General features: G+C 54.0%; 5 protein-coding genes across 5 annotated transcripts; 3 read left to right on the top strand and 2 right to left on the bottom strand.

The window, feature by feature from the left end:
* Positions 1 to 48: 48 nt before the first annotated feature.
* Positions 49 to 2,901, bottom strand: TRIREDRAFT_65313 (uncharacterized protein; the record flags this gene model as incomplete). The annotated part of the gene is made up of 5 exons (XM_006967271.1): positions 49 to 699; positions 826 to 2,167; positions 2,222 to 2,331; positions 2,390 to 2,683; positions 2,758 to 2,901. 5 exons carry the CDS (start codon positions 2,899 to 2,901, stop codon positions 49 to 51), a joined length of 2,541 nt encoding a protein of 846 aa, XP_006967333.1.
* A 1,073-nt stretch (positions 2,902 to 3,974) lies between these two features.
* On the bottom strand, positions 3,975 to 4,505 carry TRIREDRAFT_109585 (uncharacterized protein; the record flags this gene model as incomplete). Its single annotated transcript, XM_006967272.1, has 2 exons — positions 3,975 to 4,342; positions 4,406 to 4,505. 2 exons carry the CDS (start codon positions 4,503 to 4,505, stop codon positions 3,975 to 3,977), a joined length of 468 nt encoding a protein of 155 aa, XP_006967334.1.
* A 1,338-nt stretch (positions 4,506 to 5,843) lies between these two features.
* TRIREDRAFT_65659 (uncharacterized protein) lies at positions 5,844 to 6,471 on the top strand (the record flags this gene model as incomplete). The annotated part of the gene is made up of 3 exons (XM_006967183.1): positions 5,844 to 6,021; positions 6,106 to 6,339; positions 6,443 to 6,471. 3 exons carry the CDS (start codon positions 5,844 to 5,846, stop codon positions 6,469 to 6,471), a joined length of 441 nt encoding a protein of 146 aa, XP_006967245.1.
* Positions 6,472 to 7,589: 1,118 nt separating this feature from the next.
* On the top strand, positions 7,590 to 9,931 carry TRIREDRAFT_50249 (uncharacterized protein). Its single transcript, XM_006967184.1, has 3 exons — positions 7,590 to 8,386; positions 8,484 to 9,589; positions 9,652 to 9,931. Exons 1-3 carry the CDS (start codon positions 7,655 to 7,657, stop codon positions 9,923 to 9,925), a joined length of 2,112 nt encoding a protein of 703 aa, XP_006967246.1. The 5' UTR covers positions 7,590 to 7,654; the 3' UTR covers positions 9,926 to 9,931.
* A 639-nt stretch (positions 9,932 to 10,570) lies between these two features.
* On the top strand, positions 10,571 to 11,430 carry TRIREDRAFT_65572 (uncharacterized protein; the record flags this gene model as incomplete). The annotated part of the gene is made up of 2 exons (XM_006967185.1): positions 10,571 to 11,004; positions 11,187 to 11,430. 2 exons carry the CDS (start codon positions 10,571 to 10,573, stop codon positions 11,428 to 11,430), a joined length of 678 nt encoding a protein of 225 aa, XP_006967247.1.
* Positions 11,431 to 12,354: the final 924 nt, after the last annotated feature.

Here is a 12,354-nt window from a genome sequence, read left to right on the forward strand (position 1 = left end):
TGCCGTACGCCATCATGAACAACGCATCACACATTGACTGCCCCTCTGCTAGCTCGCTGATTCCACCTCCAAGCCCTCCAAAACTTTGATGGCTCTCGTGCCCTCCATCTCGAACCGGTTCACAAGAGACTCGCATTCAAACTTGAGCTTCTTCTCCGCCTCCGCTGCGTTAAAGTAGATCCATTCCTCCACAGTCATCTGCCTCTCTGGACTAGTCAACTCGTTGCCTCGCGTCAGGAAGCGATCGACGTCATTCTCCTTGCCCGGGCTGCCCAAAGGTGACTCGAAAATAGCCTCGAGGCTCGCCGAAGCCCACGGCGTCGTGCTTCGAAGCCCGGCCATAACGTTGCGCTTCGAGGGTGATCCCGGGGGTGGAGTGGATGCCACAGAGGCCAGCACCAGTCGTTTCGCGGCACTACCCCTGAGGGCGCGAGAGGCGGGCGGTTGATTCTCTGCGTCCGATGACTGTGGGGATTGTGAAGGCGACAATACAGGCTGTCTAGCTGAGGTGACGGGAGACAGCTTGGACGAAGTACCTGGCACTGGCGCGAGGGGCCCTTTTCCCTTTGGTGAGAATATGGCTCGAACGGGCGATTGCTTGGGTAATCGAACAGGCACCTCCGGGAGTTGGCGGACGTCGGCCAAGTCATCCTCGGCTTCCGTCTCAACTGGCTCTGCGGGCGGCATCTCGACTGGCTTCTTAGCCGGTCGTCCGCGTCCGCGTTTCCCAGCTGCAGCACCGTCTTGGCGAGGAAGTAGCGGCGGAGCAGTAGTTTTGGACGGCCGTCCCCTGCGCTTTGCAGCTGGAGGAGGCGCAGCTTCAACATCTTCGTCCGCTCCGGTAGAGTCCAGTGTGACCGACGAGGCATTCGAAGGACGACCGCGGCCTCTCTTGGCTGGGGGCTCAGACGGATTGGCGTCATCAACCTCGGCGGATAGTAGGGATGCCAACGACACCCTCGCAGGTCGGCCGGGGCCTCGCTTCAGCGACTGCTGTGATGACTCGGTAGCTTCCGTATCGACAGACTCGTCTTGCAATGCGAGGGAGGCCTTTGGACGACCACGGCCCCGTTTACCAGGTGCAGCGGCCCCTGGTTTCCTCACCACGCTTCCCGTACTGTTTTCACTGACATCAGCGGATGCCAGCACATCTTCTTGCTGTGACTCTGGGATATCAGATTCAGTCTCCCCGTCTCGAGCAAGTGATTCCGGCTTGGCAGTCCGAGCTTTTGCCTGCTTTGTTCCCTTTCTGACTCCAGCTTTGCGACCTTTCTTCGGTACCTGAATTGGCTCCTCCACCTGCATCTCAGCCTTCAAGGCTTTGAGATCATCGTCGATCTCTTCTTCGCTGGGCTCGGGCACCACTGGGTCAAACATTGCATATTCGGGAGACCTTGGCTTTGTCGGGCGAATGGCTTCACTCTCCGTGTCTGTTCCAGCTTTTGCCTTTGTTTGCCCAGAGTCGGAATGGTGGGCAATCTCATCGTCAGTGAGCTGGTGTTCCAGGTCCACCTCCAACTGGCGTTCAATCTCATCATCGTCTGGAAATCCCCCAGGAGCCCGTAAAGATGCCATGGAGGCTTGCGATTTCAATTTTGAGACAAGTTTGCGGCCCGCCTTTGGGCGTGATGGCGCGGTGTCCGTACTGTAGGATGCTCGGGACACGTCCGTCATCTCAGAATCCTCATCGTGGGCAGCAAGATCGTCAATCGTATCGTGACCAAGAGCTTGCGATGATCGCTTCTTCGAAATGGGCCCGTCTCCCGAGCTTGTCGCCAATTCCTCCACCGCGTCGCTCGGCCTCTTCTTGCCTCGTCTGACCTTTGTAGGCCGTGGTTCCTCCACTTGGCTGTCCTGCTCGAGCGCTTCAGACTGCTCGTCTTTCTTGTTCTTCTTTCTACCCGCCTTCGCCACCGCTCCCTTCCTTCCTCTAGGCTTTTTCGTCCCGAGCTGCGAGGCCGACGATGCAGTTGTTACAACGCTATCGTCCAGACTCGCGCTCACATCGCTGGCATTCGAAACGTCGGCAGCGGCTGTGCCGTATGACTGAATGGACGAGGCAGAGTTGCGCGCTGATCTTGCACGGCCAGATCCCTTTCCTAGTGCTCTATACTGGCTGACCAGAGCGAAAAACGGACAGTCGGGAGACCGGTTGTAATGCTCATCTCTGGATGACGGTTAGACAAGGTTCATAGTTCAGGAACGACTTGCAAGTTCTCACAGAGGTTTGTCGCCCTGTTCCCACCCATCGAGTGCCAAGTGGCAGTATGCACACGTAGCCATGTCGTCCGACTCCTCGGTCGGTGTGTACTTCCAGCCAGCTTCTACCAGCTATGGGAACGTCAGCACGGGGCTTGCGACATGGCCCCCTCCTGGGACGGGAACAAACCTGCTTCGTCTTGCACTTCCAGCCCTTCTTGTTTTCGTGAGGCCATCGGTCCGCAAAGGTTGCCCTACGAGCATCCACCATATCGGGGTCGTTGGGATCCTCTCGGCCGTAGTCTCCAATGTCTGCCTCGATGGCAGCAACAATCGCCCAGCCGCAATGGGGCGCATGTTTGACGTGTTCGTAGACCGGGTCATCGCCCGCCTCCCACCCGTCCAGTCCCTTTTCGCATAGGAAGCAAACGGTGTTGTCGGGGCTTTCGGGACTCGGCCTGAATACGAATCCGGCTCTGGCAAGCTGCACGATGCGTCAGTATCTGTCCCTCTCCCATACCATACAAAGGGGCGGTCCGGAGAGAACAGGGCTCGTACGCTTGTGATGGAGATTTGCTTATGCGGCCAATTGAGAGCCTTGGCTGCTCGGCCGCCGGTTGTTGACCCGCGCTTCTTTGTGGTCTTTTGGAAGGAGGCCAGGCGGGCTTCGTAGGTAAAATACTGGGCAAATTCCGAGGCCATGTTGAGGGTCGCCTCGAGAGGCTGGCAGATTGCAGTCGGTGCTCGATGCCTGTGTTGTTTCGGTGCAAATATGGCGGGAGACAAGAGGCGCTGCAGGCACGAGGGAAGGCTCTTGTCCAACTGATGGATCAGAGACGCAATCGCAGCACCTGGGGAAGCATCAACTGGGGAAGATCGGCGGGTTGCGCAGAGCTCGGTCGGGAAGTGTTTGTATGTAGTCGGTTACTATTATCGAGGACGGCTGCCGTAGATCAAAGGCTGGGGTTTCGTCAAGTGGAGAGTCGAGACTGATGCCGTGAGAGCGTCAGAAGCAGCATCAATAGCCGGCGGCTGAATATCCAAACAGTTGGTTGTTTGTCTGACAGATCGAGGCTTATCGTGACGTGGGTCGAGCGCGTTTGTTTACTTTCGTTTACGGGTGGGGCATGAGCTGAACTGAACTTACAGCGCTCGACTCCCTATTGAGGCCCCTGAAAGCGCCACAGTTGGGGTCGGACTCTCGGATAGGTATGGATGGCCCAACGTCAACTCTAATGATTGATCAACAAGTCAGTCCAAATCATTGGATTGGTCTGAATAGCAGTGGGTTGAGACAACCTTCAATCTGTTGTGCCGCGTCTCACAAAACAGGCAGCAAAAGGGCAGTCATTTCGACGCCGTGCCTCAGATACTTGCCGGTACAGTCAAGGGCAGAAAGACAAAGGCCAACCCCCTTGGTGAGAATCAGCACCTTGTGTCCAATTCACAATATCCAGAAAGACTAGAGGCCTGATATCGACGAGTTTGTTATTCGTCTATGTCATTCTAGGCGCTAATTTTTCATCATTCATCGCCTCAGAGATACAAGTTCACTTCGTCAAACAACTTGTTGATCAGCCATCTCAGGCATATATTGATCACGGCAGTAGAGAGCCAACTACGTACGTGGTCATCATCATTCGTTTGCATATTCAAGCCATCTTGATCTTGTGCAGATTGTTCGCCAATCTTTGGAGACACTGGTATCTGTGTTTCATCTTGAGTCGACAATCAATCGAATGAAAGTGATATGACATGTTCATTTGCGGCTATAACTACAACTTTCCAGCATCCTTCAACGCTTTGGCGCCATCGACAAGAACGCACCAGCCCTCAGAGCCCCTGCCCCCTTCTCCGTAGACGACGGCTTCAAAAGTGCCGTCTGCCAGCGCAAACTTGAGGACGTCGTCGTCAAAAGTGCCCGGCTGCAGCCAGACTGCGGGGATGCCGACGCTCTTGGCCTCCTTGAGGACGTTGAGGGTGATGGCGGGGTGAGTGATGATGGACACGGACGTCTCCGTTGGCCGCGGCAGCGACTTGACGTCCGGCAACGTGGGGTGATCCTCCCCGTTGACATTGACTGTCGGCGATGATGGATTGATGGGGGTAACGGGTAGCTTGTGGTTCAGATACCAGGCGTGGACTGTACATGCTCAGGTCAGAGGATCATCTTGATACCTGTATCGGGTCTCTGTGAGAGTTGAACCTTTATGGCCAAACTTGGCGGGGTTGGAGCTGGCTCCCACAACCGCGAAGAGGGGAGACGAGAAGAACCGCTTGGCGGTGGCCTCTGTGGCTGCAGCCATAGCTTCTGTTGTTTTCCCTGGTATTGCAAAAAGTACGAGGTATTTTCCAAGTGTATCGAGAAGACTCTCTTTGCAATGGAGACAACGTTTTCTGAGCGGTTAAGGTATTAGTGCTACCTGAGAAGTCGCCCAAACTGACGTGATTATCACTGAGAAGCTCTCATCGGTAGATTGTCGGAAAACGACCATCACGACTTTTGTTGAAGATGGCGTATGGTCGTATCAACCGGTGGATGGTACATAAACGACCAGTGAACGAGTTTAGAAATATCCTGTCAATATGAGGGGACGATCCGAGGGTGCTACTGGCTTGGATTCCCTCGTTGCGACATTCGAGGCATATATCGCAGAATGTAGGGTAGGCAGCAGAGACAGCTTACAGTCTGTTCTTCCCTACCACAAGACAGCCGATTGATCAACAGTTGGGCTGAGGTGTTCACCGTGTTGTTTCACATGTGATAGAGACCCAGCAAAGAGAGAAACTATAGTAGTGAGAATGATGCTCTTAATGTGATCATGTTGGCTGCTTGGTTAAGGAAAGGACATTAGGCGCAGCTCGCAAGCGTCAGTGCCAGTTGTCGAATGGATAGGGGATGTGCTCATGCTTCAGATGACTGCCAATACCGAGCCGTAAGCGCCGGGACTGTAAAAGGAGACGTTTGAGGTTCTGCTGTTGTGGTCAAGTCCAGCCCGAGGCCACCAGACGAGCGTGTCGTGCTGATGAAGCTCATGCACTACTACCTATACCTACTGATCCCTTATTATGCCGCCTTAGTGTGCGAGTTATACAGACCGCCTCCCAACAAGCGACAGGTCGATTGGCTGCGACAGACGCCGAGTGTTGACATGGATTGACTCGTTGCCCCGACAGGGGGCAGTCAGTGGGGCGATCATAAAGGGAGACGCAGACTCTCTTGTTGTCAATTTCGACCTTGCATCATCTGTGTTCCTGAGAGACAGCCGCTGCAGACATTCTGCGACCTTGAACTCGCCTTTGCGACAGAATCTCACGTTCGTCTCTGACAAAGCATTACTACCGACAAAAGACACCAATCACAATGGTGAGTTTGCCCCAGCACTTGCTCCGATGTAAACAGAAACAGTGCGAGATGGAGCGTGGCGCCGCACATGATTCGCCCAGCAGCTGTTGCTTCCCGTTTGGCGCGCAACTGCGAGAGACAAAAGGGAACCTGAACTGCCTTTGATTTTTTCTGGTTCGATTTCCGCCTCCTCTTGCGACAAAAGAACTACGCCATCCGATCGCTGCCAACAGAAAGCTGCGCTCCAGACGAACACTTGCACTCCGACAGAAGAACAGAGAACATAAAGGGGGGGAAAATGGCTTCTAATCACGACTCCCAGGCCTCGACCAACTACAAGGAGGCATTTGCCCTGTTCGACAAGCGCGGCAACGGCCGCTGCGCCATCGACTCGCTCGGCGATCTGCTGCGAGCCTGCGGCCAAAACCCCACGCTGGCCGAGATCCAGGAGCTGGAAAAGGGCCTTGGAAGCGAATGTAGGTGCTTTTACGGCGGCCCCTTGTGCGAGAGATGGCCCGGAGGATGTGATGCGCAGCGATGCTGACATTCGGCCACCACAGTCGACTTCGAGACGTTCCAGCGCATCCTGAACCGACCGGGCGGATTCCGCGACCCTGGCGAGCCCGAGGAATATTGCCGTGGCTTTCAGGTGTTTGATAAAGACATGACAGGCTTCATCGGCGTTGGCCAGCTCAAGTACATCCTGACCAACCTGGGCGAGAAGATGACGGAGGAGGAGGTCGACGAGCTGCTCAAGGCTGTGGACACTAGCTCTGGCCAGATCAACTACACAGGTATGCCACCCTGCGCTTTTCTGCTTGCTGCACAACGCCTCCCCGCTTCTCTCTCTCTCTGATTATGATCCGCTTACTGACCGTGCGCTTGTCGAATCCTTAGATCTTGTCCGAACGATTCTCGCCAACTAAGGGGTGATTCGGGCAAAGGGTCGACCCCGACGGCATCTTCTTGCGTCTGCGAATGGGATGATGGCGTTGCGATGTGTTTTGTTTTTGTTTATGGCTGTGAATTGGGCACGCTCTGGGATTGACGATACTCTGAATTTTGTTATTGGACGACTGTGGACATATTATGCTGCCATGGCTTAGGTATATGAGAATAGTATTGGTGCGAGCGCACTGCGAGCTGGCCAAGCGAACTTCTTGATACTACTAGGTAGAACCTGGTTTACGCATGTTGAATGGGCGTTGACTTGACTGGTATTCTGACGCAGTTGTGGCGCTCAGAAGGCGTGCGAGGTATCATTTCTGATGCTACGAGGCACGTGCTGAGATGAAGCAGCAGTCGAGACTTGAATTACTGGTAGTACCTACTTATGCCCTAAAGCACACATCATGTGCATGTTCCGATTCTCTGCATGGCATGGCTGCACTGCGGCTCGGTCTTGGTTGCTCTGCTCTTCGATTCACATGGCGGAACAACCCCGCGGTGTCGTTGGCTTTAGCAGCAGCTTACCATCTGCCGGATGGGGCCGCCACGATGACATCGGAGCTTAGCTATGTAGGTCCCTTATCATTAACAAATGTTGCTGCCCACGGATAATGAATATCAGGTCCAAAATGCCAAGTATAGCGAATTGGCCTCCCAAATTGCCCCCAGACTGGACACACATGTAGTAGGTACGTATCGTCAAGATTGACGCTGTGGTGGTTTGCCTGGCTCTCAGCGGAGTCTCTTAATAAGCGTCCAAGCTGCTCCCGTGAGCCGTGTTCTGCCGCGTCGACTCCATCATCTCTGGGCATCACTCGACCTATTATTACTATTACCCCTCACCAGCACTCAATTTCCTCTCCTCTGGTAGGCCGAAGCAACACCACGCTGTCGTACGTCCTGCATCCTAAGCGGGCCAACTTGGCACAGATCCCGTGCTCGTACGTGACAAGACTGACTGCCCGCCGATCCGCCGTCGAGCTGGAGCTGCCTCGCCTCCGGCCCCTCCTTCTCCTCCTCCTCTCCCTCCTCGTGCTCCTTCTCGCCGCAACGCTGGCTTCCCAACGAGCTCTCCTGCGCCTCAACTCTCTTGCCAGTCACGTACGGCTGCAAGCAACCGCCCGCCTTTCGCCATACCGTCGCCTCTTGACCACCAGCAGCATGGCTCCCGAGCAGTTTCGCACCCCGCCGCAGAGGCCGCCGGTCTTTACCGCCACGGCCGAGTCCATCCTCGCCGATGCCAAGAAGAGCGCCGAGCAGAGCAAGAAGGTGCTGGACAATGTCGTTGCCAGCGTCGCTCCCGAGACGGCCACTTTCGAAAACACGCTCAAGCCCATCCTCATCGACGGCAACGAATCCTCGGGCCCCCAGAACATCCTGACCTTTTATCAGCATGTGTCGACCAACGACTCGCTCCGCGAAGCTTCCACCAAGGCCGAAGAGCTTCTGAACGACTTCTACATCGAGGCGAAGATGCGGGAGGATGTCTTCAAGCTGGTCAACGCGGCGTATGAGACGCGGGAGTCCCAGAACCTGGACAAGGAGTCGCTCCACATCCTGGAGAAGGAACGCCAAAAGTACATCCGCAACGGCTTGCTTCTTCCCCCAGGCGAAAAGAGAGACCGCTTCAAGGAGATTCAGAAACGCCTCAGCCAGCTCTGCATTCAGGGCAAGAAGAACCTCAACGAGGAAAAGGGCGGTGTCTGGTTTACTCCCCAGGAGCTCGAGGGAGTGCCCAAGGACGACATTGACGTTGACACGCTCGAGAAGGGAACCGGCGAGAACGAAGGAAAGGTCAAAGTGACCTTTAAGTACAACCACTTCACCCCTCTGGTCAAGTATGCTATCCACGAAGAGACGAGACGTAGGTATATCATTGCGGATGCCAACAAGGTAAACCTCACCTCTCAATATATATATATATATATATACATATCCCCCATCCATCCTGCCATTGTGATTACATCGCATACTGACACGGCACATCCAGTCAAACAACAATGTTGAGATCTTCAAGGAGATCATGGTACTTCGAGATGAAGCTGCTCGACTTTTGGGTTATGAGAACCACGCCAGCGTTCGGATTGAGGAGAAGATGGCCAAGTCCCCCGCGCGTGTGAACGAGTTCTTGAGCGACCTGAGAACTCGTTTGGCCCCTGGCGGTGAGAAGGAAGTCAAGGCTCTCACGGAGTACAAGAAGCGAGACTACGAAGAGCGCGGCATCCCCTTTGACGGCAACTTTTACATGTGGGACACTTCTTACTACTCGCGAATCATGAAAGAGAAGGAGTACAACGTGGATGAGGTTGCCATCTCGCAGTATTTCCCGGCAGAGCCAACGTTTGCTGGCATGCTCAAGATTTTTGAAGAAATCTTTGGCTTCGTCTTCGTTGAGCTCGGCCCGGAGGATCGAGCACGGCTGAGCCCAACCGGCAAGGCCGAAGATATCTCCTGGCACGAAGATGTCATCATTTACAGTGTCTGGGATGAACCAGCCAAGGGTGGAGAGTTCTGCGGCTACCTCTACCTCGATCTCTTCCCCAGAGATAACAAGTATGGTCACTACGCAAACTTTGGCATCGAGCCGGGCTTCCTCACCGTGGACGGAAAGAGGAGCTACCCATCGACTTCGTTGGTGTGCAACTTTAGCAAGCCGACCGCGACCAAGCCGTCTCTGCTCAAGCACCACGAGGTCGTCACTTTCTTCCACGAGCTTGGGCATGGTATCCATGACCTTGCCGGCCGAACTCGCTACAGCTATACCCATGGCACTGCGACGGTGGCTGACTTCGTCGAGGCTCCCTCTCAGATGCTCGAAAACTGGTGCTGGACGCCGAGTGTTCTCAAGTCGCTGTCGAAGCACTGGGAGACGGGTGAGCAGATTCCCGACGAGCTTGTGGACAAGCTGGTGAAGACCAAGCATCTCAACTCGGCCATTGGCGCGCTGGCTCAGCTCGTCATCGGCACGTTTGACATGACTGTCCATTCGCCCAAGACGCACGAGGAGGCCGAGACGACCAACTATGGCAAGCTTTGGAACCAGCTCCGCCACGATATTTCGGGCATCAAGGGTCCGGAAGATGCCGGCGAAACCATGTATGACGACGCCCTTTCCTTTACCCCATCTTGTTCGTTGACTGTATGCTAACGCGAGGCAGTGAATGGGGCAACCGATATGCCAACATTGGCCACTTCCTTGGCGGCTATGACGCCGGCTACTATGGCTACCTCTACTCCGAGGTCTTCTCCCTTGACATGTTCCACTCCTTCTTCAAGAAGAACCCCATGGACGGCAAGGAAGGCCGCCGATACCGCCACACGGTGCTGGAGCGTGGCGGCAGCATTGAGGAGATGGAGTTTTTGAAGGAATTCCTGGGCAGAGAGCCCAGCACGGAGGCGTTTTACGAGGAACTGGGCATTTCTGCAAAATAAGCGTTGCAGGTTTACGGCCAAGACATGGAGCATCAGAGTTACAGCGAAAAATAAAGAGCATTCATTGATTGCATGTACTCTTATACAGTCCGGGTGAGTGAATGAAGGCTACGTCAGTAGCAGGTAGATGACATAACATGTATATCCATCCGCTTCCTCTTATCTCGGATACCGCATGGTCGAGGGTGTCAAAAAGGCAAAAAGATGCGACCTGTGTGGATCGAACACACGACCTTCAGATATCAGGTGATTGAAGTTGGAACTTCAGTCTGACGCTCTCCCAGCTGAGCTAAGGTCGCAATCCGATTGTTGAGAAGCCGGCTTGATATTTGCCATTATACAGGCTAGGCGACTTTGTGTGTGTGTGTGTGCCTGAAGAAGGGCTTGAAATCCAAGCGTGGGGGTTAGTATGTACTGTAGTACTTGGATGGTGGGGAAGTCGAGAGGTGGAGATGGCTTCGAATTATGGAGGGGAAGAAGCACGTGCAGTTTGACCAATGAATGGGTGGATCGTGAGTACATGTTGGCAGGTACATGTCAAGTTACAAGAGAAGATTGGTCGATTCTCAACGTTGGATGTCCTAAAAATTAATGAGTCTGAGTGTGTCTTGAATATACCATACGTTTTGGGATCCGAAGAGAACAATGGCACTCATCGTCTGCACGCCGTCCGAGGCAGACGCCCCCGCGATATCAGACGTGCACCTCCGGGCCATGGACGAGAACCTCCTCACGCACGCGCAGTTTCCGAGTCCAGAGGGGTTGCGGTTCTTTCACGGGTGGTTGGCGAGGGACACGGTTGAGCATTTGAGAGATGGGGATGGTGATAAGGGGGTTTTGGTGGTGAGAGAGGAGGGGGAGGAGGGGACGGGGACGGGGAGGGTTGTGAGTTTTGTGAAGTGGCTCGTTCATCGGCCTGGGCGTGATGATGAGGGGGATATGAAGAAGAAGAAGGAGAAGAAGGAGGATGAGGAGGAGTGGCCGGATGTTGCGAGGAAAGAGTATTTGGATCCTTATGCGGAGTTGACGGGGAGGGTGAGGGAGGGAGTTTTAGGGAGGGGGACTGCTTATTATCGTGAGTTTTATTTCATGAGCCTTTGTTTGATGATGTTTGCTCGCTTTTGCGTTGGGGTGAAGAGAAGGGGGGTGATTTAGGGGGGGTTGGGTGTGGCATGGTTAGCTATTTGTTATTGACCGCAGATGCTGACATCTGGTATACCTCATGTTCCTAAGACCCGACATATCTCTGCACGGATCCAAGCTGGGCCGGACGCGGAGCCGCAACGCTACTTATCAGAAGAGTCCAGGAGCTCGCTGCGGCGGAGGGGCTACCTATCGTGCTGGAGGCGACGATGAACGCTGTTGGGTTTTACGAGAAGATGGGGTTTGAGGTGCGGGATGAGTTGTCGATGGTGTTGCCGAGGAGGGGGGCGGATGAGCCTACGGAGGTTTATGAGGAGAGGTGTATGGTTTGGGTGCCGGGGAGGGGGATTGTGATAGGGTAGGGTTGAGGAACGGGGAGGAATTTAGGAGGAGAGCGTGTAGAGAGCTTTTTTTTTCTTGATTGTAGAGGTGTGTTTGGTTGCATGAGATTTTGGACAATGATGGATGGACAGCATGCCATGTTGACGTTTTATGATGAAGGGGTTTACATAGCAGAGCGGATGAGCTGAGGTTGAGGATGGATGGCATCTCGAAGTTTTGCATCATGATGGATTTCCCCACATGCACGTGGCATATATAGCCTATTGAGATGTTAGTATACGAGTACTATCATCCTGTTATCAATCTTTCTCCACGGGGTAGAAGTTGTCATCAACGACAACTGAGATTGCCCAGATTTGTTCAGATAGGTTGTATCATGGCTGCAAAGAGGATTTCTGGTATTGACCCTGAGAGGGAGCGGAAAAGGATCGATTCGCGTGTTCGCTCTCAACACTGCGGCGGGATTTTAGTTGTCTCTTTCTTGCTTGCATGAATGGAACTCTTGTTATTACGTACATGGTGTCATCTCCATCACGAAGTGAACGGGCCGTTTCCTAGATCGCCCAACGGAGGATATTGTATACATACTAGACTAACGGCGGTATCTGAATGTGGATTGGAGCATTTTTCGTGTCTTTTGTCTTGATTGAGCACAGGGCCGAAGCGATGCCCCCCCCCCTCTTCTTACCGTTGTCGTTACCGTCCGTTGTCGTTACCGTATTTATGACGTCCATCAAGTTGACTTGAGCGGCTGACGGCGCCCTGCGAGGGACGATCCGAGTCTGTTATATCTGGAGGAACTTTAAGGTGCTGTTGATTGGATCGGGTTGGTCTGGGGAGCGAACGAACCGTCCCTGCAGAAACAAGGCAAGGCAGTTCGTTGCTACGTTTGGCCTGATACTTTCTGTGTTTGTAATAGTGAGTGTTTTTCTTTGAGAGCGAAG

This window comes from Trichoderma reesei, assembly GCF_000167675.1.
Source record: "Trichoderma reesei QM6a unplaced genomic scaffold TRIREscaffold_16, whole genome shotgun sequence".
NCBI lineage: Eukaryota > Fungi > Ascomycota > Sordariomycetes > Hypocreales > Hypocreaceae > Trichoderma > Trichoderma reesei.

Coding starts and splice junctions, on each gene's coding strand:
- TRIREDRAFT_50249 (XM_006967184.1), top strand. CDS start 7,655: ATGGCTCCCGAGCAGTTTCGCACCCCGCCGCAGAGGCCGCCGGTCTTT. Junction 8,387..8,483: donor TCATTGCGGATGCCAACAAG/GTAAACCTCACC, acceptor CGGCACATCCAG/TCAAACAACAATGTTGAGAT. Junction 9,590..9,651: donor GAAGATGCCGGCGAAACCAT/GTATGACGACGC, acceptor AACGCGAGGCAG/TGAATGGGGCAACCGATATG.